Raw genomic sequence first — 26,498 nt, 5'->3', positions numbered from 1 at the left:
GCTATTTTAAAGAATTAGATAATGTATCTTTGGGACAGCTTAGTAGAATACGCAATTTAGAAATACTTTCACATCCAGACAAGGGTATAAATGTACTCACTATTCCTGTACTTACTTTGCATCCATTATTAATCCATGCTGTCCCTGAAGAAACCTTGCTCTACTCCATACCATCCACTGCAAACACAACAGAAACTCTCAAAGGGTAAGACAATATCTCGTCTCTCTTGAAAAAGTAATTTTTGAGCTACAGCTCAGAACTCAAGCTTTTTTGTTGGAAATATAGTAACTTACCTAGCTGAAGAAGGTGATGATTAGGTGGTATGTTACAGTGGTGACCATTGCATGCTGGGTTGACTCATTTTTTTCAAATACATGAATACACACTTGCTTTTACTAATTGAAATAGCCACATTGGAACTAAAAATGTTAACTTCTCTGTTAAATTTTCTTATGTTGATTCAAAGAAATAGTCTTTTATGCAGATTGGTGGTAGCATTGTATTTCTTCTTCTTAAGTAGCATCTCCATTACTGGAGGTTTGCAACCATGGTAGCCCATTCTGTATGGTCCTCTGCTAATCTTTTTGTGGATGAATAGTACTGTATTTAACATTGTATTTCTTTATGCCGGTATTCCCAGATTGAGCTGTGCAGAACTCTTGTTTGGGAGTGCTGACTCTCTTAATTGTTTTCAGCTACACCTCTACCCCGATATAACGCAATCCAATATAACACTAATTCAGATATAACGTGGTAAAGCTGCGCTCCAGGGGGGCTGTGCGCTCCGGCGGATCAAAGCAAGTTCAATATAACATGGTTTCACCTATAACGGTAAGATTTTTTGGCTCCTGAGGACAGCATTATATTGGGGTAGGGGTGTACTATTACATGTCGATAGGCTCCTCTTTGCAAACACACACCTTGAGGCGTGTATAAACAACTGGAAATGAGTAACTAGGTGGGAGTATAGCCAGTGCCTCTAGAGGCCTTTTGCTACATAAGTAAAGGAGACATCAGTATTCACTGAGTAGACTTGGAAGGAACAGTGTCCAGGAGAGATTGGAATTACCGCCCAGCTGCATCATTGCCAGGGAATAGGTGGTGAAGAAGAACAGAGAGCTGAGCAGCATGTACAGGGGAGCAAGGAGAAGAGAACCAAGTAGCAAGAAAGGATATGTAGGGGGATGTCAGGAGACCAGGCAGCAGAGAACTATGTGCAGAGGAGTGAAGGGAAAGAAATTGAATAGATAGGAGGGCAAGACATTTATTATACTGACAATAACTAAAAATATTTTCTATTGCTTTTCAATGGAAGCAATTGTCATAGTTACAGTAGTGATGTTATAGGAGAGTTGCAGCCAGAGAAATTTTTGGGTGGAGCTTGACCCACGGTGGTAGCCCAGGCTTTAAAGGAACACTGCTAGTAGTGGCTCCGGTCTGATGAAAGAATGGGAGTACAGGTGGCTGAGAAGATCATGTTAGAACAGTTCCTCTCGGTTTTCCTGCCCAGAGTATAGGAATGGGTATCCAGACACTGATCGGAGACTGTGAGAAGCAGTGACGCTGACCAAGAGCTATATGCTGACCACTGGGCCTGTCCAAGAAACACTGCAGGGAGGGGTACTCAGCCAGCCACAAGCAACTCAGGTGACTGGAGGAAGGGCAAGGAGGGGTGGTGTGTGAGAAACCTCCCTATCCAAGGGGAGAAAGGCCAGCTGAGCAGAGCACCTTCAGGAGTTAATGCTCATGGAGAGATAAGTCAGGAAGGAGATTCCAGCCTGGTAAGAGGCTCCTTCACAGGAACACTGTTGAATTTGAGAACACAAGCAGCCAAGACCCTTCCACTCTCAGGTAACTGCTTTGTGTGTGGGCAGCTAGGCAGTTTCTGAAAAGGTTTTCCCAAATATGGATTGCAAATATGGGTGGGTCTGTGTGGCAGAATCCAGCGCCCGTAAGAAGAGAACAGAAAAATTGGTGGTCCCAGTGCAAGTTAATGGGATCAGGTCCAAGGCTTAATAGACTCAGAGTGTAATCAGATGATGATCAAGAGGATACCAGGCTGGCATCAAGGGAGAGCAATTAGGTGCCACGTTTCCACTGTGCATCCCGGGGGATATATGCCTCATACCCCACAAGGTGGGTGCAGTTAACAATTCAGAACCACACAGACCTGGCCCGTGTGGGGGTGACCACGAACCTAGCCTACCCTGTTATAATTAGGCAGGACTGGCAGTTTTGGGGAATTGATAGAAGTGGGGCCCAGGAAGGCCCTGGAGGAAGAAAGTGGAGAGTCTGTGGACACAATGGGAAGAGACCCATTTATAGCAAGACCTGGAATGATCACAGGAAGCACCTCACAATTATCTTACAGGCATTCCAGGAAGCCAGACTGACAGCCAACTCTACTAAATGTCAATTGGCCAACCATAAAGTAAGCTTCCTGGGATATATTGTGGGCAGAGAGTGATTTACTCCCATTGGTGGTGAAGGTGGGAGGTGGTTACTCCCATTGCGAAAGGTGAAGGCCTTATCAGAATGACCAATCCCTTCTAGAAAGAAACAGGTATGTCGCTTCCTGAGGCTAGTGGAATACCATAGGTAGTTCATCTCCCACTTTGCCACAGTTTATGCCCTCTTAACAATCTCCAAGGAAGATTACCCCACCAAGAAAAATCTGCTGGACTGAAGCAAGTGGCAGAGCCTTCCAGGTATTAAAATGACTGACCCAGGAACTAGTTTGGTTTCACCCCAAGTTCTCAAAACCTTGCATTTTGCAAATACATCTGACGTTGCCCTTGGAGCCATACTGTCACAAGAAGTGGGGGAAAAGGTGGAACATCCTATCCTTTATCTTAGCAGGAAGTTGCCTATTCAGTGATGGAGAAGGAGGCCCTTGCGCTAAAGTGGATTGTAGGTGTGCCTGTGGGGTCACCCATTCCGGTTGGTGGCTGATCATACACCCCTACAATGGCAACAGTCTATGAATAACCACAACTCAGAAATCCTACGGTGGTATACATCTCTGCAAACATACTGCTTTGAAGTGCTACGTGGAGTTGGCAGAGAGAATAAAAATGCAGACTTCTTTTCACAGGATGTGGTGGCCTGTCAACACAAGTCCACCTGGCGAATCCAGAACTGAGTGGAAGAGTGTATGAAGGGGTATACAGACATTATGCTAAATCAGAGCAAGGCATGGGGAGCAGTACTAGGTCAGGGAGGCTTGCCCCTCAGCAGGTGGAGGAATGGTTTTTAAAAGGGCATTGGTAGCCGAGGGACAGGGGGATGGTGTTAAAGACTTCACCAGGCAGTGAGGCTAATGCCTAGAGCTGTGGGAATAGTGACTACAGCATTGGCATGGCCACTCTGGAAACTGTGATCCATATTCTCTCTCACCCCGACATACTAGGGTTACCACCTGGCTGGTATTTGACCAGACTGGCTTTTTTTATATGGATTTGCCAGTTGCCAGAAAAATAATTTAATCTGCCAGGTTTTTATTTTTACCTGGGTCTAAAGATTTGCATTATCAACACAATACACTGGGATATCTAATGTTAAAAGTTAGTATCCAGCTACAGATGCTGCGGTGTTCCCACTTCCTCAGTTTAAGTGATGACGAATCAAAACTGTTAAAAATACAGCAGCTGTCTGCCCACTACCAAACCTTTGGACTGATGAGCGGAATCACCTCAGTATTGAAGTGGTTAAAAGTGAGCTTTGCATTAGACGCAACCTCTGCTATTCCTGTGTGGAATTCTACAATGCTGCCGTTAAAAATAAGAAATTGCTGGAAATGGCAAAATGAAATGGTAAATACAAATTCAAGAAATAGATTCAATGGATTTTTTTTATGTATAAAGTTCCAGAACGTTCACATTCAAGTGTATAGTTAAAATATAGACTCACTGCAGTTTGGGAAAAATAATCTCAATGACGATGCTCACAAACAAAGCAGCTTGGATAAATAGAATCACAGTGTAAAAATAAAAAATGGAATTATCAGTCTTATCTAGATGTGTTCTCTCTGTAGATACTATAACTGGCTGTTGAGGGCGGGGGTTGTGGAGTTGTCTTGTGGTTAGGTTGCGGCAGGCTTGCCTTGTGGGGGGTGGGGGATGGGGGGAGGATGGTTTTTTGCATTTCAAAGGTGGTAACTCTAACACATACATTTTGACCTGGGACCCAAGAGAGGCCCTGAAGCAGGGGACATTGTTTACACTGATACTGCGGAGCCTGTGACTGTGACCCAAACAGAAGAGCCACAGTCCATTAGGAAGTGATCTATAGGGGCGTGCAATGTGGGGTGGACCAACAAGTGGTGTGGACACTGGAACTCCCCTTCAGGACCCTGGGTTGGGACCCAGGTCCCCCTCCTCTCATGACAGAATGCCAAAGGGAGGAGAAAGGATACACAGGAGGGAGAGGCATGCTGTATACAACCCGGCAGGACTCTCTCTAGATTCTAGAACAAGGTAGGGGGGGCGGGTATAGCTCATTGGCCTGCTAAACCTAGGGTTGTGAGTTCAATCCTTGAGGGGGCCATTTAGGGATCTGGGGCAAAAATCTGTCTGGGAATTGGTCCTGCTTTGAGCAGGGGGGTCGACTAAATGACCTCCTGAGGTCCCTTCCAACCCTGATATTCTATGACAGAGGAAAATTCTGGAGCCATTGCTAGGGCAGCTGGCTGTCAGACTAACCTATTACAGATCAGGGCCTACGGATTGCAGTAGCTTTGGTAGCTCTAATTATTGGTAGTATTCATAGTGTTTGGTATGATAAACAGAGGGAGGGAATACTGCAGATTCTGAAGTATCCTTATCTAATTTAAACTGGCAATATTTAAAAATTGGATCATCTTCCTTATCAGATTACGTGTTTCAAGAGCTCATATTATGGGCCCTCATGAAAGCTTTCTTTTGTTGTGCAAGGTTATATGCCTGATTGTTTCAGGTAGCTTTTTAATTTTCCCGAAGAAGAGAAATGACTTTTGTCAGTTTTTAAAAGGCTGATACTATCATGTCTTCTCATGTTTTGCATTTTTTATGTTTTTTTTCTCCAAACTAGGGGAAACTGCTGTGTATGTGGCCCATTCGTATTTTTAAAATTTGTAGTTCAGTATTTTGCTTAGGAATATTGAATATTTTCAAGGTGGTGTGGAGAGCAGCTGCTGAGGGGTTGTTCACATAGATAACAGGGTTTATGCTGTCAGCTCTTGCACACTGCTCTGTAAATGTATACCATATCTCTATTTAATTTAATTATTATTATCGTCGTTATTTTACTTTTGCTCAGCTGGCTTCTCTTCAGCTTGTCTCTTGTTTGTCTCAGACTGCTGTGCTGCTTTGGTTGTGGCCTGTCTCTTCTGACAGTGCTCAGTGTTCATCCTTGGCTTTCCCCAGGTCTGCTCCTCCTATCTGCATGAGACCTGTAACACCTGCTGAGACTTCTGTTCATCTCTCTGTATGGGCCTTGAGCAAACCCCTGCTGAGGACCTCAACTGCCACTTTGATTGCGGTTTTGCCCTTTTTGATTCTTGCTGCGAGACAGCAGAGTGCTTGGGAGATTTGTTTTGAGTTGTCTGAACTGTGTGAATATAGTTAGCTAAAAAGCTGACCAAGGTCAGCATTCTGTAAGTGAGCTTATTTACCATTACAGACATGAAAACCTTTTATCATATATGACCTGCCTGCCTGATATGAAAGCTTATTGGGTCAGTCTGTGACAGGTTAGTGTCAAGTATTACAAAAGAAAAAAAGATCAGCCTGCATGTGTGTGTTTTCTTTACGTGTTGCAATTTAACTTTGGCTGATCTTGTGCCGTTTAGATGGTCATGTAATGGATCTCTTAAAATCTATTTGTTATACAGATCTACCCAGTTTAAATAAAAGAAGTGGGTGGAGATAGCAGAAGGGAAGCTAACCTGAAAAAATGCTTGTTTCAAACTTTAATATTTAACTTGGATACTGAGTAATTGTTAATGTGTATAAGGAAGATGAAAAATGTTGTGCTAATACTACTATTTATAATAATTATTGTGACCTTTAAAAACAAAATGACGACATTAAAATATATAACTAAAAATGAGGAACGATTTGGCAAACTTTGGTTACGGAAAGTTAAGTTTAGGCTGCAAGGCTTTACCCTAACTTAGATCCTTGCTGTTTGTATGTAGCTAAAGTGCCTTTTTTTTTTTAAGGAGTTATCATTCAATTGCAGCAATGTGCTGCATGTATGCAACTGCTAAGATACTGAACACTTTCTTAAAAGAAATATTGATAAAGAAAGGGACCATTTGTTTTCAGAAAATATATTTCAAATTGAGAAAGAGTTGTTTTTAAACCAAAGTTTGCTGTTAAATATAATTTTTGCGCGAGCCCTGGGAGAGTTTTGTTCATTTTTAGGTCTTTTGCTCCCTAAATTGTGAGGGGTGAACCTCTCATTTAGCAAAAATAAACAGTAAGAAATTAAGACTGCCAGGTCCAAACCTAGCTTGGATCTTTGCCATTTAGCAGTACACACTTTCAATCAAGTTATGAAGTGTTGATGAGCTTTGAAGAAAGTCTTCTACATCCTCATCTGAAAGAATGATAGAAGTTCGTGAATAATTTCCCATGAATAATGTTCTCCACAAATTAGGACTTTCTTTTGATTACACAGGTTCCATAAGGAGATCATGATTTCCTCAAATGCATTAGTTTTTCAAAAGTTTTCAGCAACATTTTACAATTTTTTTTAACACTATGGCTTGCTTTAGAATAGTTTGCTGTGAAAATTTTAACTCTAGAAAATTCAAGCTATTAGTTGTTGTTTCTGTTCCCAGACTAAATGAGCATAAATATTATAATTGGCAGGGAGGGAGGGAGGGAGGAAGAAGCCATTTGGGCCTTAAATCTCTCAAGGAAACAGCTGTTAAACAGATTACGGCGCTTAAAACCTGTATGGGTTTTGCCTGAAGTATCATTTATAAGCAAATTAAGCTACTACAAAATATGTATTGGTTGGGTACAACATTTAAATATTAACCTTCTCTTGCCAAATCTACCGAAAGTAACTTTGTGCATATGCAGTGTCTGAGCTGCAGAACCTTGACTAGCTTGTGGTATTTATTGCCTATTTGCTCTGACACTGACCAGGAGTTTTTAGAACCCTGTCCAAGAAATCTTAAAATACAGGGGGATGTTCCAGAGGACTGAGGGAAAAAAGTTACTAGTGTGCTAATAGTTAACAAAAGCTCAATGGAATGATCTGGGTAACTTCAGGCTGGTTAGCCTAACGTTGATCCCAGGCAAAATCATGGAAAGGTTGATTCCGGATGCAATTAGTAAAGAATTAAAGAATAGTATAATAATTAATGCCAGTTGACATGGCTTGAAGGAAATAGGTCTGGTTGAACTTGATATTGTGTTTTGATAAGATTACAAGTTTGGTTCATAAAAGGAACTACATCATTCTTAGTCTTCTGTAAGACTTTGTACTACACAATAATCTGATTACGAAAACAGCACTATTCAAAATCAATGTAGCGCATGACTAACTGATATGTCTCAAAAAGTAACTGTAAATGAGGAATTGTTGTCCAGCAGCAGTGTTTGTTGTGGCATCCCACTGGATGGTCCGATGTTCTTCAATATTCTTTTCAATGATATGGAGGAAAACACAAAATCATTGCTAGTTTGTGAGAAACAGTAACATTGATGAAGTAGTAAATAATGGTAAGGACAGGTCACTTCCATAGAGCAATCTGGATCACGTTGTGAACTGGGCTGATTTGAGTAATGTAAGTTTTAATATAGCCAGAAGCAAGTTCATACATATAGGAACAATGAATGTAGGTCACACTTACAGGATGGGGACAGTATCTTGGCAAATAGTGATTCTGAAAAGGGCTTAAGGGTTGTAGTGCGTAACCAACAGAACATGAGCCCCCAGTCCAGTGTAGAGGCAAAGAGAGTAAATGCAAGTCTAGGATGTATGATCAGGGTATTATTGAGTAAGAGGAAGGAGGTGGTGTTTCTTCTGTATATCACATTAATGAGATCATTACTGAAATACTTTGTCCAGTTCTGGTGTCCACACTTTTAAAAAAGGATGTTGAGAAATTAGAAATTGTTTTCGATTTGTGGGGTGGAGAGAGAAAGAGAAAAGTTCTATGTAACAGGGCTCTCTCTTCGCTCTTGTCTTCCTCTGTGCACTTAGAGACTCTCCGCTAGTAAACAGCATATGTAGTATTTATGATTCCTCCCCCCCCCAACTTTACAATGTTGTGCAGCACGTTATATAGAATAGTATATGATTTCTCAGCCCTTTAGCCCGAGGAGAAGAGAGGAGAGGGAAATCTCTCCCTCTGAGATCTGTCTTGGCCCTGGCTCTCAAAGCTTGCCTGCCCCTCCCTCCCTCTTTCTACTTCTTTTCTGTTTCTTCTTCTATTCCCTGGGCTAATGGGATAATTTAAGCACTTTAACTCTCTCCAGACCATTCCAATCTATCTTTGCCTGCCCAGCTTACTATAGGCGATTTAATTGGTGATACAGTGATCAAAGTGCTGTATAGTTGCTGTTGCCCAGCACTTTGACACAGTCTGTTATAGAGCAAGTTCTACCCTGATCAAAAATAGAGGAAAACTGTTTACCAAAAGTGCTTCACCATTAACTTTAAGGCAAATATATCTTGGTTTATGGGGAAGTGGCACTGGTATGTGGGATGGGAAACTGGGAGATGAAGAACTAAATAATGCTATTGTGACAGTGCGGGCCCCAATTTCTCCAGCCTACACTAGGAAACGTCCGATTTTTAAAAATTGATGAATGAAGGGAGAGTTTTTCTGCACAAAGAAATAGATTTTTGAAGTTAGCATGTCACTGAGGTGAATAGTGGCTTTAGTTCAAACCTTCAGCTTCTGTGGATTATCAGGAGACAGTTTTAGGTTCAGCAGCCCTACTTTGTATTACAGTATAAAGAAGAAGACTGTCTCTGCAACAGAAAAGAATAGGTGTTTAAAAAGTTGCAAAAAGACACCCTCCACCTCCAGGTTGCTGACTTTATTCTTTTTCCGTAATCTTTGCTCATCTTTGGGAATGTAAAATGAAACTCATGTTCCAGATAGTTGGCTTAATGTGTTCCACTTCTGACTCATCTGTAGCACCTGCTATGTTTTTTATGTAAGTGGAAATAAACTCCATTGGAAACAATCTTTCATACAAGCACTATCATCACAAATATTTGTGCTTATCCAAGATGTTCTAGTTAAGTAATCTATAAGGACTTGGTTTTGGAGCCTGGGAAAAAGTATTTCAGAATCTTATGAAAGGAGTAGGAACACAACTGTCTGCAAAGGGGTATTGAAAAACTTGAAATTACCTTTTTGACTGAATCCTGTGTAATATACTAGTGGTATGTGTCCTGTTGCCTTTAAGTGACTGGCTTACAAAAAAGATAAGGGACCCTCTACCATCCACTAAGAGAGAATTCATTTAGGCCAAGTGACAGAGAGATACTTATAGTTTTGGAGATGAAAAACGAGGATACGTCTGCTAGTACCACAGCCGGGCATGTGTGTGGTTTCTGCAGCATGTTGATCTGTTGCACATGCTCATAAACCCAAGGTTTCTTATTGCCATTAGAAAATACAACATGAAATGTCTCCTGTACTTCTCTGACAGTCTCCATTTTAAAGAAGCTAAGAAATACTGTCTTTATGACATGCTTAGATGGGATGTTGCAATAATTGTGCCTACAAATTTAGCCTAATTATGAGCTCAGCTGTAAGAAGTGAATGTAAGTTCATAAGATGTCACAATAACCTATAACAACAAACGTTGATGGGAAAAGTACAAAAGCGAGACAGACTGAATTAGTCCCAACAAAAAGTCCTACTGATATAACTGAAGGACTGTGTTAAGATCATGCCTGGTAAACAAGAACAGTGTGGGAGTCACATCAGTGAATCAAAATTGTGGGTCCTTAAAGAAAGAGATTTGGTGGAAAAATGTGGCTATTGGAATGAGCTTCACCATCATGGCTGCTACTCCACTGTCTCTGGGGCCCCAAACCTTTGTCATTCTGATCCTGAAAATTGTCCTGACCAGACTGGGCCAGAGAGTGGGGAGCCAGGCGACATCACTGCCTCCAATGGCTTTGACTGAATCCCAGATATCACTTTGGATGTGACACTTGTCTTTCCGATTCTTCTCTTTTTTCCAATAATGACGTTGCACAACACCAAAGACAGAAGCTGCATTTCTAGCTTTGCATTTTTTTCTCTCTCCTTTTGCAAGCGTTTGTCTTCTTTTGTCTTCTACGAAACAGATCAAACTTTAACAACAGCTCGCTACAAACTATCCCTACAAACTTCTCTTTTCCCCAAAAGGACAGTTATCTTTAATGCCATCTAAGAGACTGACAAATAAGAGGATTTTCCCTTCTAAAAATGCTCCCCAGCTGAAGGGAAAGGGAGCAAAGGCAGTTGCTAAAATGAAAACCTTATTCAATGCTTTACATTTCAAATGCTTTAACTGCTTTTCCTTGTATCTTTCATAAAAGGTTGAAAGGATTTCTAATCGTGTGCTTGCCATGGTACTAAGCAGGTTGAGGTCTCTGTATACCAAATCCTGAACCTTGTTTAAAGTTGTTTAACGTTGGACAATGACTTGGTTATGTTAATACCTTTGGTCCATATATTCCATCTAAATTCATACAACTGGAACCCTGCTCTTACTAGTGTGTTCTGTTCAACATAACCTCCAGGTCTGTAGTACCTTTGGCACCAATCGAAGTATAGAGATTTTGGAGAAACTACTGAGAGTCACCAAAAATCTGAGGTTAGGTGGATGTGGTGATGCTAACTTGCCCATCACAACATATTGTAGAATCTTCTAGTCCAACAGCTGTTCAGAGTCCAGATTTAAAATCAGTAGCACAGGTGGAAAAAAGTTTCATTAATGTTTCAACTTTGCCCTTGAAACATGGCCCAAAATTTTTGTTCATCATACAGATGAGTCCCTGTTCACTGAAAGGATAAAGTAAGTAACACAGATGTTATGCCTTTTTTCTTTTCATTCTCTGAAGTCTATGTAGGCTAAATAAACCTCATAGGAAACAAAATATCTTCTGAGTGGAGAATGTGTGAGTTTGCTATCAAGGCAGCTTAAATCAGAATAAATAGTATGTGCATAAGTTTCTGCTTCACTCCTGTGAAGAAGAGATGAAAGAAAAAACATCCATAGTGACACCCATAATAGAACCATCAGCCAAAATTAATAGTGCATCATTTCTTTGTGTAATTGAGCATACATGGATAGCTTTGGCCTTTGATAATTAGCCAAGAGTGAAGTAGCTTTATTTAGACCAACGCAATTGGTCTGCTTCAGTAAATATCTACATAATGGAAAGCTTTGCAGGTTCCACGGAATGTCTTTCACTACACTGAGAATTGAAAAGTAGACTCTGGTGAGTTTTGCCTCTTGCTTTAAAAGCCAGTATATCAAAGTAGTGCTATATCCTGAATGTGTCCATCTGCTTCTGTCTCTGATTTACACATCGCGGGAAAAGGAGGCAGTGATGAAGATTAGTGTATGTGTTTCTTTATTTTGGCCTTTATCTCTCTGTGTCACAGTTGTGAAATGTCCTGCAGTCTACTCAAAATCATTAGATTTTGATTTTGTTGATGCTTTAACAAATTCTGTGTTCTGCACACCAATTTTCTTTCATTATTAACCTCTGTCTATCTGCCTGTCTTGAGAGTAGAGAATAGTAAAAATAACTCCAGTTCCTCAAATGTGGACACTCTTTAGACTCCTGTGACTGTTGTCTTCTACCTCTAGTTCCTTTACATCAAAAATCAGAGAGGAAATTGTACCTGAACAAATCTAACATCATCTCCATGACAACAAGCTAATTAATCACCGTCAGTGTGGCTTTAGTCATCTTCACTCAGCTAATATTTCCCAACTTCATTTCACATATCTGCTGAGTTTTGGATGAAGGTCACTTAAATAGGTATAGGGTTTTTTTTCATCTAAAGAAGCCACTTTAACAGACATAAGCACTGTTTAAAAACAAAAAAAAAACAAAAAAAACCGTTGAAGCGTATCAGCATTTGCCTCTTCCAGTTCCCCTTCCTACACAATGATAAGGAATTTCTGAGAAAGTTGTTTTCTTTTTCTCGCTCGCTCTCTGGCTTTATTGCATCTTGAGGGTTTATTCTGGGCCACCTCTATTCATTATTTATATAAATTCATTTGTTGGCTTAAGTACTGCACCTAACCTAAGATATTTATGTCCGCAGATGACAATGTTCTTCCCTATTGCAACTGATAATCCTCTTGTCAACACTTTCCTGTGTCAACTGGCTCAATAAAAATCACCTCAATTCATTTATTTTTTAAACATGAGAACTGCAACTTTGCTGTTTCCTACCAAAATTTCTAATTGGCCTTTGATTTCAAAAATACACGTTTATAATTTTAATTTCTCCGCTATTAAATGTATGTAAAGACCCATAAGTCTTGCTTGATCACAATCACTCAGGGTATATCTATGCTACAAATGAAGATGTGATTGCAATATGCGCTTTGGCATGGGTTAGCTGTGCCAGTACAAGCCCACCAGGAACTCTGGGTATGTACTCAGGTTGCTGAGTTGTGCTAAATTAAAGATAGCGTGGATGTGCTTACAATCACACCTTTACTTACAGTGTAGATCTTTAGTACGTACACTAACTTAAGATTTCTTCCAAATTTAGTACATCAGTTTGGACGCTGCTTGCTATAAAGAAGTTAGTAAGCTCATTTATTATACCACATTTTGACTTCACAGATATAGTCTGGTCAAGTTTTTCCACAAAGCCTTTCAAAATGTGACATGGCCTATAAGCGAGCATCTAAAATTTTAACTGTATTCTTGAGCACTCTGTTATCATCACTATTGCCTCTGGTTACCTTTGTAGGTTAGCTTGAAAATCACCTTGCAATAACTGTTTATAAATAGCTAAACAGTTTGGCATCAAATGTTTTTGAAAGGACAAACTAACTTACAAGTGTACCAATAGAAAAAACACTAGGGCTATATTTTATCCATTGAGTTATAAATATTGTTAATCTAATTTAGATTTTAATCTGTCTAATTTTCAAAACTGATTACCCACTCTGATCAGATTTGTTTTATGTCCAAGTGAACCATTCATTTCTTACAACAACTATTCCACTGCTTTAAAGATGTTACCCTATAGTGACCTTTTGCTTTAAAAGTCTTGCAACTTTAAAATTTTCATTTGTGTTTTAAGTATTCCTGTCTCTCGCAAATTAAATATGCTCCTCCCCAAATAGTATCTGTTGCTGAACACAAAATTAAACTTGTGTGCATGATATATGCAGCTATATCTGGGAAGGGGGTTCTGCTGAGCATTTCAGAACATACTGTATGTAACTGGGTTTCCTTTGAATTGATTTTGATGAAAATCTGATAAATGTATGCCTCAATACTATAATTTTCTTCTCATTGCTCAATGTTTTGCTATTCTTCCAATCTTTGTGTGTTTCCCCATCCTTTATCATAGAATTAGAACAAAATATCAATGACAATTATTTGATGTGATTACATGTATTCATTGTTTGGGTGCCATCTCTCCAACTGATAATCTGTGGGGTACTACTCGAGTGAACTTTCTCATTTACCATGTGTGACTTACCAGTGCCCATGACAGCAGGATATTTCAGTTCAGGTTTAGTTCTAATTTCCAGTTAGCTTTAAAAAATAATTAAATCTAAGACTAATAAGAGAATTGTGCAGAGGAATAATTTAAAATGTGAGATCAGAACACATTTTTTTCTTCATTGTTGAAAATGTAGATGTATGTATGGCATGTTGATATGGCTGTTTTTGAGATTAGCCTGATATCACAAAGAAAGCAAAATCCTCATGCTGTGGTGGCATCTCCTTTGCTATAACTACTTTTTTCCATAAATATCAACAAAACAATCAAGCACATAATTTATGCATAAATTATAGGTAGCTGTGACCAACTCTCAATTCATAAAGTCTCATGTTCTGTTTTTGTCTTTGTCTCTTGAGATTTTGTGTCTCTTATGAATTATGTCTCATGAAGGTGACTCTCATAATTGTTGGGTTTGATTTGACTTGAAATGTGGGTTGAGGTATGGTTCTTAATTCCATTCCTCCCCTCAGCACCAGTTCTCCTGTCCTTTAGTCACACAACTATAAATTACAAGTAAAAAAGTTTCCTAATATATATGAACAATAAAAGTAAACAGTACAGAAATTGTATTGTACCTTTGCCACACAAACTGATCCTGCAACAAGAAACAAATATGTTCATATAACAGCTCTGTGGTTGGTACCATATAGGGCACAGATATAAAATATGGTGAATGTACACTCTAGAAGACAGATGCAAAGGTAGACCAAAAGGAAGCAGTCACTTTAGATAACTTGATATTTCTTTCGTTATCTGGTAATTTATGGGTGTCATGGAAGAAGTGAGTTTGAAGACAAATTTGAATGAGGAGATGATAGAGATATGCAGAGGGTAATGTGAAATCAAGAGTAGAGAAAGGACATGAAGTCTGGCATCGAGGCTAGCATAATTGACTAATGGAGGGGGACATACAAGATGAGATCCAAGATTTAAGCTGGCTGTGTTGTGACCCTGAAGAGGAGGACACAAAATTTGAACTTCATGTTGCAGGGGAAAGGAAGCTTTGCCGATTGTAAAGCAGTGCCAGTAATTATTATGCGACATATTTGCACATAAAATGTAATACTGATTTGTCCTTTTTTTTCCCCCTTTTTTTCTTTAAATGCGGCACACTACAAACCTGGTACTTACGAAGATTGCTGTGTTCACTGTATCCTGGCTTGCTTGTTTTGTGAGTTTCTCACCCTCTGTAATATTGTTCTGGGACAAGCTTCCTGTGGCATCTGTACATCAGAGGCCTGCTGTTGTTGCTGTGGGGACGAAATGGGGGATGATTGTAACTGCCCATGTGACATGGATTGTGGCATAATGGACACTTGTTGCGAATCATCAGACTGCTTGGAAATCTGTATGGAATGCTGTGGGATTTGTTTCCCAACATGAAATATTTGTGTCTCTTTTTTTATTACTCTGTTTAAAAACTGGAGAGCTTTTTAAAATACTTTTGAAGAAAAATAAGGTAAGAGTCTCACACAGCAACCTAGTATTTGCACTGTTAACTTGCTATGTTTAAAGAATCTTTAGAGAAAACAAAAAACCTGTACTCTAACAAATGTTTTATGGTTTAGTATGTGAAATTCTAGTTACTTTCCAACCCTCTTTTGGCTTTGCAAATGGGACAGTTGACTGCAATCAACTTAAAGGCCTGATACAATAGGCCTTTCTTGGTTAAAATAGCAATTTGAGTAAAGGTTTTGGCCAGAGAAAAGACTGCAAAGTAGCCTAAATATTTCCCCCCTCACCTACTTTAATTCTTAAATGCTTGAATAGCTTTCCATACCTAACACACTTTTGCAGGAGTTCTTGAAAGTAAAATGTCTTTATTTCAACCTTTTATGGTTTGAAGTAACCTTGGCCTGTTATATTTTAAAGTGAATTTAAAATATGCAGTGGGAATCTACAATTGGTCTTGATGCAGTGGTCACATTGAAATGTTTCTTCTCTTTTGGAGTATTCCATTGGTTTGAGAGAGATTCCCTGTGCTTATAATGGTGGATACTGGTAATAGGTGAAATCCAGGCATATTAAGTCAATGAGAGTTTTGTCATTGACTTAAAAAGGGCCAGGATTTCACGAACTGTCTTCCAAACCAGAAGAAACTTTTTATATGGAACCTGTATTTTCCTTCAGTGTTAGTTACTTGAAGTGATCAGTTTTAGAACAAGGTTTTGAAAGCCTAGGTAAACATGAAACATACCATTTCTCAGTTGGACTAGATAGTCAAAATCACTCTAGTTATTTAAAGGAATATCATCAAAAATAACTTCAGATTCTAAACCTACCAGTTTTTATGGATTTACAACTACATTTCCTAATTTAATTTTCTCCCCCTTCCCCCCCAACCCCTTTCCTCTGCTGTAGGAAAGACCCACACAAATAGATGGAATGGACAGTCAGAGGAAATAGTGAAACCAACTAGATAGGAAGTACTATCAAGTGCAGAAAGTAAACTTATGAAATATCTTATTCTCAAATATTGTTCTTTTAAGTGTTACTTATAAACAGTATGTAAAGAATTTTCAAATAGTTACTTTTAAGCTGATTGTGTCTCTTTAAAATTGAAGGAACTATAGTAATGTCTTTTAAAAACACATAGGATTCAGTGGACCAATTTTTTCTCTTAATTACACCATGTAAAACTAGATTTTCTCAGTATAATGGAGAACAGACTCTGGCCCAATTTAGCTAGTGATTACACAATTTCCAGATGTTGGGAAATAATGGTGCCCATTTACCTTAGCATCTGCTAGTTTCTCCCCTCAATACCTCTGCCTCATTTGTTCTGTTATGTAAACTACCTGTACGCCTTGATCTCACATGTTTAACTTTGCTCCATATTTCCTGTTTGTAGTTTGTTGGTCCTAGTTGATTTAGGTCTCACTACAACAGTCCTTGATGGGTAAGATCACATTTCCTTAAAGTGAATTGACCCTAAAACAGTTCTTTCCACTGTAGAGATTTCAATGTATGTAAATGTGACAAACTGAAAGAGCATGGAAATGTGAAATTCACTGTCAACACATTGTTCTTACCTAGGGCCTGGTTCTGCAAACACTGACTAGTAGTGCTTACTACTGTGAGTTCTCACTGAAAATGATAACCTTAAAATAGCTGTATCCATCACAATTCTGTTGAACTAGGGAGGCGTTTCCTTCTGCCTTGACCTCTCCAGGATTGTGGTATATTCCAGTTCAATGCAGATTTATTCAGCAGGTATCTTTATCCATTTTTGACAGTTACTACAGTAGCTATTCCCATCTGTTTTTGCTACATAGATAGATCCAGATTCTGATCTCACATTAAGGTGAACCAGGTGTTTCTCCACTGTCAGCATTTTCCAATGGTGTAACTTCATTAAGGAAGTGCTCAGATATTATGGTAATGGACACTGTAGTAAAAAAACTACATAGTTAAATTGATAAAATCACAGAGCTCAGAATCAGGCCCATGGGGCTCATTTATAACTCCTTAGAGTCTGAACTACACTGGGACGGGGGAAAAGGCATGCTGGCTGAGGGGCAGTGCCTGGAGGCATTTTGCCTTTATAAGATATAATGCCTCTGGGGAAACTGGGGGCATCACAGTGAGCAGTGGGACTTGCTGCACCTTGGGAAAGTGTAGATAGTGCTTCCCCCAGCACAACGCTGGTGGATGTCACCACAGAGGTGTTGGGGAAATGTTCTCTGGGACCACGTACCACTGAAGACTGTGCTAGCTGTCCCAGCACCTGTGTTGCTAAGCAGAGGCAAATAAGCTATGGCTGTCCCTTGTTTTGAATGCGCTTGTGAATCGGGGAAAAGGGCTTCCTGTGTCTTCTCCTTGTGCCAGAGCAGTCACATTTTGGTTTATAGGTTTCTGGAAAACTGAACATCTGCATTATTAAGCTTTTAGTAAATATTGAATTTTAAGAATTGTTTAGTATTGCTCTTGAAAATAAATTACTATACCACAGGCTGCTATAGATGGGCAAACAATTATGGTCTATACAAACTACTTGTTTAGATTGTTATACACACAAATGTTACTGCTTGTAGGATACTTAACAAATGGAAATGTTTTGGGTTCAAAGTAGAAAAAGGTGGGAAATGCACGTATTTCATTCTTTTTTCTAAAGAGTATAGTTCCAATATTGTTAAACCAAAACCAATTTATATATAATCAGAATCTGGATATTTATATATACCTAATTTTAATATTTCTCTTTTGCCCACTTGATTTATGAAATATTAGGAAGTGGAAATACTGGCAGGTTATAGGACATATAAAGCCTGCCAATGACTTGGAACTATCATCAGATTATTGCAGATTTAATTCTGAAAATTTTAACTGTGTGATTTGTTTAACATTTAAATCTATTCTGCTACTCTTTGTCATAGAAATATTAGCACTTTTGTAATATTTATCTCTGCAGCAGAGAATATTAGTGAGTAGTTTAAAGAACTTCTTTTTTATATTTATATTCTTAAAATTCTCTTCTGTTATGTCCACTCTGTAGGCAATCTTATGAGCATCTTGTGTAATAAAAACAAGCAGAACTAAAAGTAGACAATGTGAAAATGTAGTTTAAATAAAAAATCAGTACTTGTCAAGTTTGTAAAATTTCTGGTGGACATTCACAGTGTTTCAGTTTTATAGTTTAGAGTTCTGCAAACTGGCCCTGTTTTTTACAAATTGGTAAGTTACTATTTGTATTTTATATTAACTGGATCTGTGTAACTGTAAAACACTATTTTGAAATAAAAGAACTTTATTTTAAAACTTTGGACTACTTTGTTATTATGTTACTGTCTTGTTACTGTTTTGCATTTTAACATCATGTGGAAGTCTCTGCATACAGACATTGCTTTATGCGAGAGTTCCTGCTACAGCTTGTAATCTTTGGGTGACCCACAGTGTGAGTGAACCAATATAACTATGTACAGCTTCGCACAACATAGCAGATTTAGACTTTAAAATTTCTGAAGAAATAACTTGGAACTTTGTAATATGGAATACACAAAATGTATTTTAAATGCAAGTTAAACACTAGTGGGACAAATTTATCCCTTGTGTAACTCCATTGACTACACTGGAATAACACTAAGGATGAATTATTGTATTTTTAATATATTCACTGACATATCCCTTTCAAATTACGAAAAAGCTACACTAAACATGGAGTAGTTGGTTCACAATATTATTTAAGTGGGAGTAAGATTAATGGACTCATGAGACTGCAAAAACTTAGGGTTCATCCACACAAGAAAGTAGCATTGCTTTAATTTAAGGTGTGATTTTTTTTTTAAACCAATTTAACTAAAGCAGTGCAAAAGGCTGTGTGGCACCTACTGTGGTTTAAACTAAGGTTATTTCAATTTGGCTCAAATTGAGTGGGAACAGGGTTAAGCTAAATAAGCCTCTCAAACTGAGGCCTGGTCTACATTGGGGCGGGGAAATTGATCTAAGATATGCAACTTCAGCTACGAGAATAGCGTAGCTGAAGTTGACGCATCTTAGATCGACTTGGATTGACTTACTTCGCGTCCTCGCGGTGCAGGATCGACGGCCATCGATTCCGCTTCCGCCTCTCGCCCTGGTGGAGTTCCAGAGTCGATGGGGAGCACGTTCGGGGATCGATGTATCACGTCTAGACGAGAGGCGATACATTGATCCCCAATAGCTCGATCACTACCCGCCGATCCTGCGGGTAGTGTAGACATACCCTGAAAGAGGAGTGTCCACAAGGCCTTTTACAATGGTTTTACTAAATCATTTTTTTAAAAAGTGATGCAACCTCCTGTATACATGAGGCCTTAGAAAATCAAAAATAATTCTAAAGAATCTCCAACAAATGTTACTAATATTTTAGTTGCACTGAATGAAATTTTGCTTTTGGGAAAATAGCTAAATTTCTAGTAGAAAATAATTGTTCATATAAAAACACTAATAAAAATCTTTACAAATAGCAGCTGTTTGAGGTTTACTCCAGCTATTCATATATAATAGTAGATGGCTATAAACAATAACATTTCTAGAGAACAATTTCTTCAGTCAAGAGGAGATCCACATTTAGGAACTTTAGTGTGCATAATAACTGTATTTTAACACTAGTAATTTATAGTAAGAACGGTTAAACTCAAAGGGAATAGCCATCTTTAAGAAAAGAATACATTTCTAAAGGGAAAAGCTTTTTCATTGTAGGTCTAACTATTTTATTATGTGATGCCCAAATAATATTCACAATAATAGAGAGAGAGAGAGACTGTGTGTGTGTGTTTGGAGACGAACACTATGGTTACACTGAGGCAAATCCATTACAAGCTCTTATCAGATACCTTACAACTTTCTGCAAAACTTCTGTTAATCTGAAATTTCTCACTCCTCTCAGTCCCAAAGATGGCAAAGAGCTCTCTGCCTGTTCTTAGAACTTTTTTAGACATTTGGAAAACCCTGTCAAAATTGTCATCATGTGTTCTCGTTAGGAGTGAGAGAATGCAAATCAGAGAATTCTATCTCTGAACCAACAGTGATGCAGGTATTTGGAATACTCTTCAGAGCAGCTGAGTTCAGCTTGGCTCAATAAAATAGTGACCTGAGGGGCCCTACAAAAAAATGAGGATTCATTAGTTAGAGACTAACCTTTCTCCCCTCCTAACTAAGCCTTCTGGTATTTGTATGCTGCAAATACTTTCCAATTCCAAAGGTAGCAGGATGATTTTGGCCCAATCTAGACATTAGGAAATTGAAAAGTTTCCTTAAAGTAGCCATAAAAGTTCTCCTGTATCGAGCACTCAGCTTTCTAGAAGATGAAGTTGACTACCTGTACAGAGATCTACCCATTCATCTAGGAGCTTTGTCATGAGCTTTCACCAAATCTTTGACAGTGATTTTGGCACTGACTAGCTGAGAGAATGGTCTTTCCTCCCTTATCAGCCTTTGCCATGGTGAACTATTTCCACCACAGTTTGAGAGAAGTACCATCTTCACTCTGAAAGATAGGGGCAGATGTAGGATTTGATTACAGGATCAGAGCCTGTATATGGGTTAACTTTTTAGTATGAGGATTACCTTTGTTTTTAAATTATCTGCAAGCAAACTAATTTTGCCCCCTTGTGCTTATGCATTACAGTACAGTCTAAAATTAATTAGCGCTTTACTGAAATACAAAATAGTACACAATATTTTTCTATAACCTTTAATACACATGTAGCATCTTATTTATTTTTATTCTGGAATGCATTCACTGATTTCATTATGATAATAGTCCAGGATAATTGGGCATCTTTTTTTATATGACCCTCTGAAGTGTGTAGTCAGCAGCCAAATACTATTACAATTTTTTTTTTCAACCAGCAATGCAGCCTTCCTCAGCTACTTCATCCTTGAGTTGCACCTAACTAAAAAGCTACTTTATGTGCACTAAACAGACAGTATACCTAAGTTACATACCTAATGTAGGTACATTGCAGAAGATAGGATCGTTATTATTAAGTAAACTTAGGTCATCATCCTGCATAGACTTCTGGGAACAGCTGGAGTAAATTGTTATAGCACTGGAACTATGACAGTTTATACACTTGAGGCTCTGCCCCTTGATATCAATGGTGTTGCATACATGCTTAAATGTTTGAAAAGTCTAGACCTAAGATGGCCTATATATGCTAGCAAATATCACTATTCTTCGAGTGCTTGCTCATGTCGATTCCATTCTAGGTGTGTGCATGCCCACGTTCACAGTCGTCCGAGATTTTTGCCTTAGCAGTATCCATAGAGTCAGCTGTGACATCCCCTTGAGTCCATGCGCTAGTATAGTAGGCACCGCTGGCCCTATGCCCTCTCAGTTCCTTATTACTGCCTGTGATGGTTGGTCAGAGCGCCTCGTCTTGCATTGTGAGCGCGTTACCAGTTCTTTACAGCCCATTGTCTATCTTCTTTGTATATAGTTTGTAGGTACTTAGTTAGCCATTAAGTTAAGTGTCAGGTTAGTTTGGTAGTTAGAATCCCTGCTGGGACTTCGCCCCCGAGCGGCGCATGCCCTGTTCCCCCGGCTTCAAACCACGCTCGTCATGTAACAGGCCGATGCCTATTAGTGACCCCCACGACAGCTGTTTGAAGTGCTTGGGGGAGTCCCATAGAAAGGACAAGTGCTGAATCTGCAAAAAATTTGCCCTAGACCCCAAAAGGAGCAGGATATCCTCTTAAGGGCACTCCGCATGGAGGCTGCACTTCGTCCTGTGTTGGAGACCTCCCACTAGGGTGACCAGATGTCCCGATTTTATAGGAACAGTCCCGATTTTTGGATCTTTTTCCTTATATAGGCTCTTATTACCCCCCACCTCCTGTCCCAATTTTTCAAACTTGCTGTCTGGTCACCCTACCTCCCACTCGGACCCCATGCTGAATACCTCAGCATCTTTGTGGCGCGCGCTGCTGGCACCGGGCTCTGCCCGGCACCGTTCCTCCTTACTGGTGCCTAAGAAGCAGCACAAGAAGAAGAGCCCTCCCAGCACCAGAGGGGAAAGGGGCTTTAGGCAAAGGACCTATGTTCGGCTATGTGGCCTGCCTCGGGGCTTCCTGGGGGTACTGATGCGGTTGGACCCCCCAGCCTGGCCAGGGATTCGACTCCAACTCCTGGGAGTGGCAGGGGATCCCGGCTTCTCCTAGGGCACTTGTTGCCTGAAGTGGACCCAGCAGCTAAGGAACAAGCAAGCTCCCCACCCACCCGCCTGGAGGAGTCCTCCAGGGCCAGCTGCAACTGCACCTCCCCTCCACTCCTAACCCCTCCATAGACCTCAAGCCGCCCAGAGAAAAGCATGTGTTTCTCTTCTCCAGAACAAGCTTTTGCTATGCCCCATGCAGGTTCCGGGGCAGCTGAGGAGGCAATAGCACATACCGCCTCCTCAGCCACCCCAGAACCTGCATGGGGCATAATAAATCAGAAACTTCCCCCCAAAACCCCACAATTGGGGGTCTGGCAGCCACAGCAGCAACAGGGGAGGCTGAGCCTCCCCTGGCCTATTATACCCACTGCCCATGCGGTACCCGTGGTACCGGAAGCTTCATGCCAAAGATTGCTGCGGCGCAGGTCACGTTCGCCTAGACAGTCTCCCAGACATCAGTCCCGCACCGGGGAAGGATCGCTCTCCATCTTGACACCAGTCTCCCCCTCCCTGGTACCGCTCATCTGGCAGGCACCGATCCTCACCCTTGTCTCACTGATCACCAACCAGGGTCAGTCGTCAAACTGAGGCCTTGATAGGTGATTAACAGCCGATCTGCAAGACCGGTGCAGCAGCTGCAGCATAGCAGCAGGGACAGTGGTCCGCTCAATGGCCATGCTGGAACCCGCGGGGTGTACCCATAATGCCTGTCCCATATTCTCACCATTCCTCCTTGGCTGCCTCGAACAAACCGCCTCTGGCACCGCTGGCACCGGAGTCAGAACACGGCACCGAATACAATGCGGGGATAGCACAGCAGGCTCCAGCACCCAAGGAGTCATCCCCAGAGAGGGAAGGTGAACCCCGCTCCTCCCTCATCTTCAGACGAAGCGGTGGCAGGTCCCTCCCAAACAGGTAGTCCCCACTGACGACTTCCAGGAGAACCAGGCCTTCCTTAAAAGGGTGGCTTCCAATTTGAACTTAAAAATTGAAGAGTTCGTGGAGGAATCCAACAACCTCTATAATGTTATATCCTCCTCCAGTGTCTGTCCACCCAGGGTCCTTAAGATTGGCAAATCGCTATGGCAGATCCCCTCTTCTATTCTGCCTATTTCTAAGATGGTGGAAAAGAAGTATTACGTCCCTGCAAGAGGATTCGAATATCTGTACACGCACCCTCCAGCGGCGTCACTGGTCATGTCTGCTGTTAATGAAAGGGACAGGCAGGGCCAAGAGACTGGATTTGTTTGGTGGAAATATTTATTCGACATTCAGCCTGCAATTTCATGTGTCTAACCACCACACCCTGTTAGGAAGGTACAATTTTAATCTGTGGAACTCCCTTAACAAATTCAAGAGGACCCTCCCACAGGAGCGAGCCCAGGAGTTTGCCCTTTGGTGGACTTAAGGCACAGCGGTGGTGAGAGGAGTCCTCCAGATGGCCTGGGACGCTACAGACTCAGTGGCCAGGGTGGTTGCCTTGGTGGTGGACATGAGGCATAGCTCCTGGCTGCAGTCTTCCAGGTTATCCCAGAAGATGCAGGTCACCCTTAAGGCACTCCTGTCTGAGGGGGCTGGGCTCTTCTCCGTGCTCACGGACTCAAGGCTTTTCGGTCTTAAAGACTCCCATGTCACCCTCCACTCCTTGGGCCTTCATACTCCTCAGCAGGACAGTAAGCTGTTCCATCCTCCACCTCCCCAGTCTAGGTCCCGGGGGACTCCCCCGCTGAGCACCTACAAAGGGAAAGGATAGAAACAAGGGGTCAAAGCGACGACACCTGTCGTCTTCTGGTACATCTGCTCAGTCTGACCCTTCCAGGAGCCAGGGAAGCCAGAAGAAAGCATTCGGAGGATGTGCTCGAGGACATCGCCCCAGTCACTTCCCAGGATCCACCCTCCCACTTTTTCCTCGACCGACTATGCTCCTTCTGGTCATCCTGGTCTTGGCTGACCTCAGGCCATTGGGTGCTCGAAGTAATGTCTTCAGGTCACATCTTGCATGTGGGGGTGGTGGAGGAGGTCCCTCGGGTCATGAAAAGAAAAGGGTTCTACTCCCACTACTTCCTAATCCCGAAAGCAAAAGGGGGCCTCAGACCCATTTTGGACCTGTGTCGCCTCAACAAGTCTCTCAAGAAGTTGAAGTTTCGCATGGTCTCCCTGGCCTCCATCATCTCCTCCCTGGATCCAGGAGACTAGTACGCTGCCCTCAACTTGAAGGACACATACTTCCATATTTCAATTTTCCCAGGGCATAGGGGCTGCCTCCGTTTTGTGGTGGGCCAGCACCACTTCCAATTCACAGCACTGCCATTTTGTCTCTTGTCAGCCCCAAGAGTTTGCTCCACCTGTTGCGACTTGGGCTGTTAACAAATGAGAAAAAGTCGACCTTACGTCCAATGCAACACAGAATTCATTGGAGCGATCCTTGACTCTACTCAGGCCAGAGCCTTCCTCCTGGAGGCTCGATTCCAAGCCATGACGGACCTCATCTCATGCATGCAAGGCCACTCTCTCATCACCGCTCACACGTGCCTGTGATTATTGGGCCACATGGCAGCCTGCAATTATGTGGTCCGACACACACACCTCTGTCTCAAGCCCCTGCAGGCATGGCTGGCATCGGTCTACATCCCCAACAGACACAGCATGGACCAGGTGGTCAGGGTCCCGGACCACGTACTGTCATCACTCACCTGGTGGCATAATCCTGAATTGGTATCGGAGGGAGTTCCCTTCGTGGCTCCGTCCCCGTAGGTGACCCTGGTCGCCAATGCTGCGGACCTGGAGTGGGGAGCCCACCTGGGCTATCTCAGCATGCAAGGCTGTCGGTTATGTCACAATCGCTTCCTATACATCAATGTCAGGGAGCTCAGAGCAGTTCGCCTGGCCCGCCAAGGCTTCTTACCTCACATAGAAAGCAGGGTGGTCCAGGTCCTGATGGACAATACAGCAGCTATCTTCTATATCAACAAGCAAGACAGAGCCAGATTGTCTGCCCTTTGCCAAAAAGCCCTCAGGCTCTGGGACTTCTGTGTAAAACACAACATTCATCTCGTAGCCGCCCACCGGGGCCAGGAATGCTTTGGCAGATCGCATTAGCAGGACCTTCTCATCTCTCCACAAGTGGTCCCTCCATCTGGAAGTGGTCAGCGTCATCTTCCAGAGGTGGGGGACTCCCCACGTGGACCCGTTCACGCCCAGGCAGAACAGGAAATGCCACGTTTTCTGCTTGATTTGGGGGATTGACAGAGGCTCCCTGTCGGATGCTTTTCTACTCGTGTGGTTGGGGGCTCTGTTGTACGCCTTCCCCCCAGTGCCGTTACTTCACAGGGTCCTCACGAAGATCAAGTAGGGCAGGGTGAAGGTGATCCTCATAGTGCCGGTTTGACTGCGCCAGCACTGGTTCAGCATGCTGCTGTACCTCTTGGTATCTGCTGCATTACAGCTACCGCTCAGGCCGGGCCTGCTGCCCCAAAGCCAGTCTTCTGCATCCAAATCTGCTTAGCTGCTGCATAGTTAAATGCGGAGAAGTAGGAGTGCTCAGTTGGTGTCCAACAGGTCCTGTTGGGAGGCTTTCTGCTGCCCACCAGAGCGACCTACCTGGCCAAATGGAAATGGTTTGCTTGTTGGACCTCGGATAAAGGCATTCGGCCCAAGTGGGCCTCGCTGCAGTTAATCCTGGACTACCTTCTGCATCGCAAGTTCTAAGGCCTGTCCCTTTCATCTATCAAGGCCTACTTGGCTGCGATCTCGGCCTTCCATCTGCCTCTCAAGGGTAGGTCGGTTTTCACCCAGGACATGACTGCCAGGTTCCTCAAGGGCCTCAAGCACCTCTACCCGCACATCAGGGAACTCGTCCCTCCATGGGAGTCTTGTGCTGCCATGGCTCACAGGGCCCCCCTTCAAGCCTCTGGTTTCCTGCTCTCTCCTTCTCCTTTCCTGGAAGGTCACATTCTTGGTTGCAATAACATCTTCTCGCCGGATCTCTGAGATTAGGGCGCTTACTGCGGAACTACCCTATATGGTCTTTTACAAAGGCAAGGTCCAGCTGCGGCCTCACCCGGCTTTCCTACCCAAGGTAGTCTCACATTTCATATGGGCCAGGACGTGTACTTACCTGTCTTTTTTCCAAAGCCGCGTAAGT

The 26,498-nt window shown here is 41.8% G+C and overlaps 1 protein-coding gene across 2 annotated transcripts in view; it reads left to right on the top strand.

The window, feature by feature from the left end:
• Window positions 1–26,498, top strand: part of MDFIC (MyoD family inhibitor domain containing) — a 115,646-nt gene that overhangs the window by 54,496 nt on the left and 34,652 nt on the right. Inside the window, exon 5 of one of the 2 annotated variants that reach the window (XM_054023792.1) lies at window positions 14,851–18,467. The exons of the other annotated variant lie outside the window; for it this stretch is intronic. Coding sequence (XP_053879767.1) covers window positions 14,851–15,098 — 248 coding nt within the window. The 3' untranslated portion in view covers window positions 15,099–18,467. Of the gene's footprint in view, window positions 1–14,850; window positions 18,468–26,498 lie in introns of those variants that run through there. 2 annotated transcript variants of the gene reach the window in all.

This window comes from Malaclemys terrapin, chromosome 1 (assembly GCF_027887155.1).
Source record: "Malaclemys terrapin pileata isolate rMalTer1 chromosome 1, rMalTer1.hap1, whole genome shotgun sequence".
Classification (NCBI taxonomy): domain Eukaryota; kingdom Metazoa; phylum Chordata; order Testudines; family Emydidae; genus Malaclemys; species Malaclemys terrapin.
This window is presented reverse-complemented; position numbering and strand designations above follow the sequence as displayed.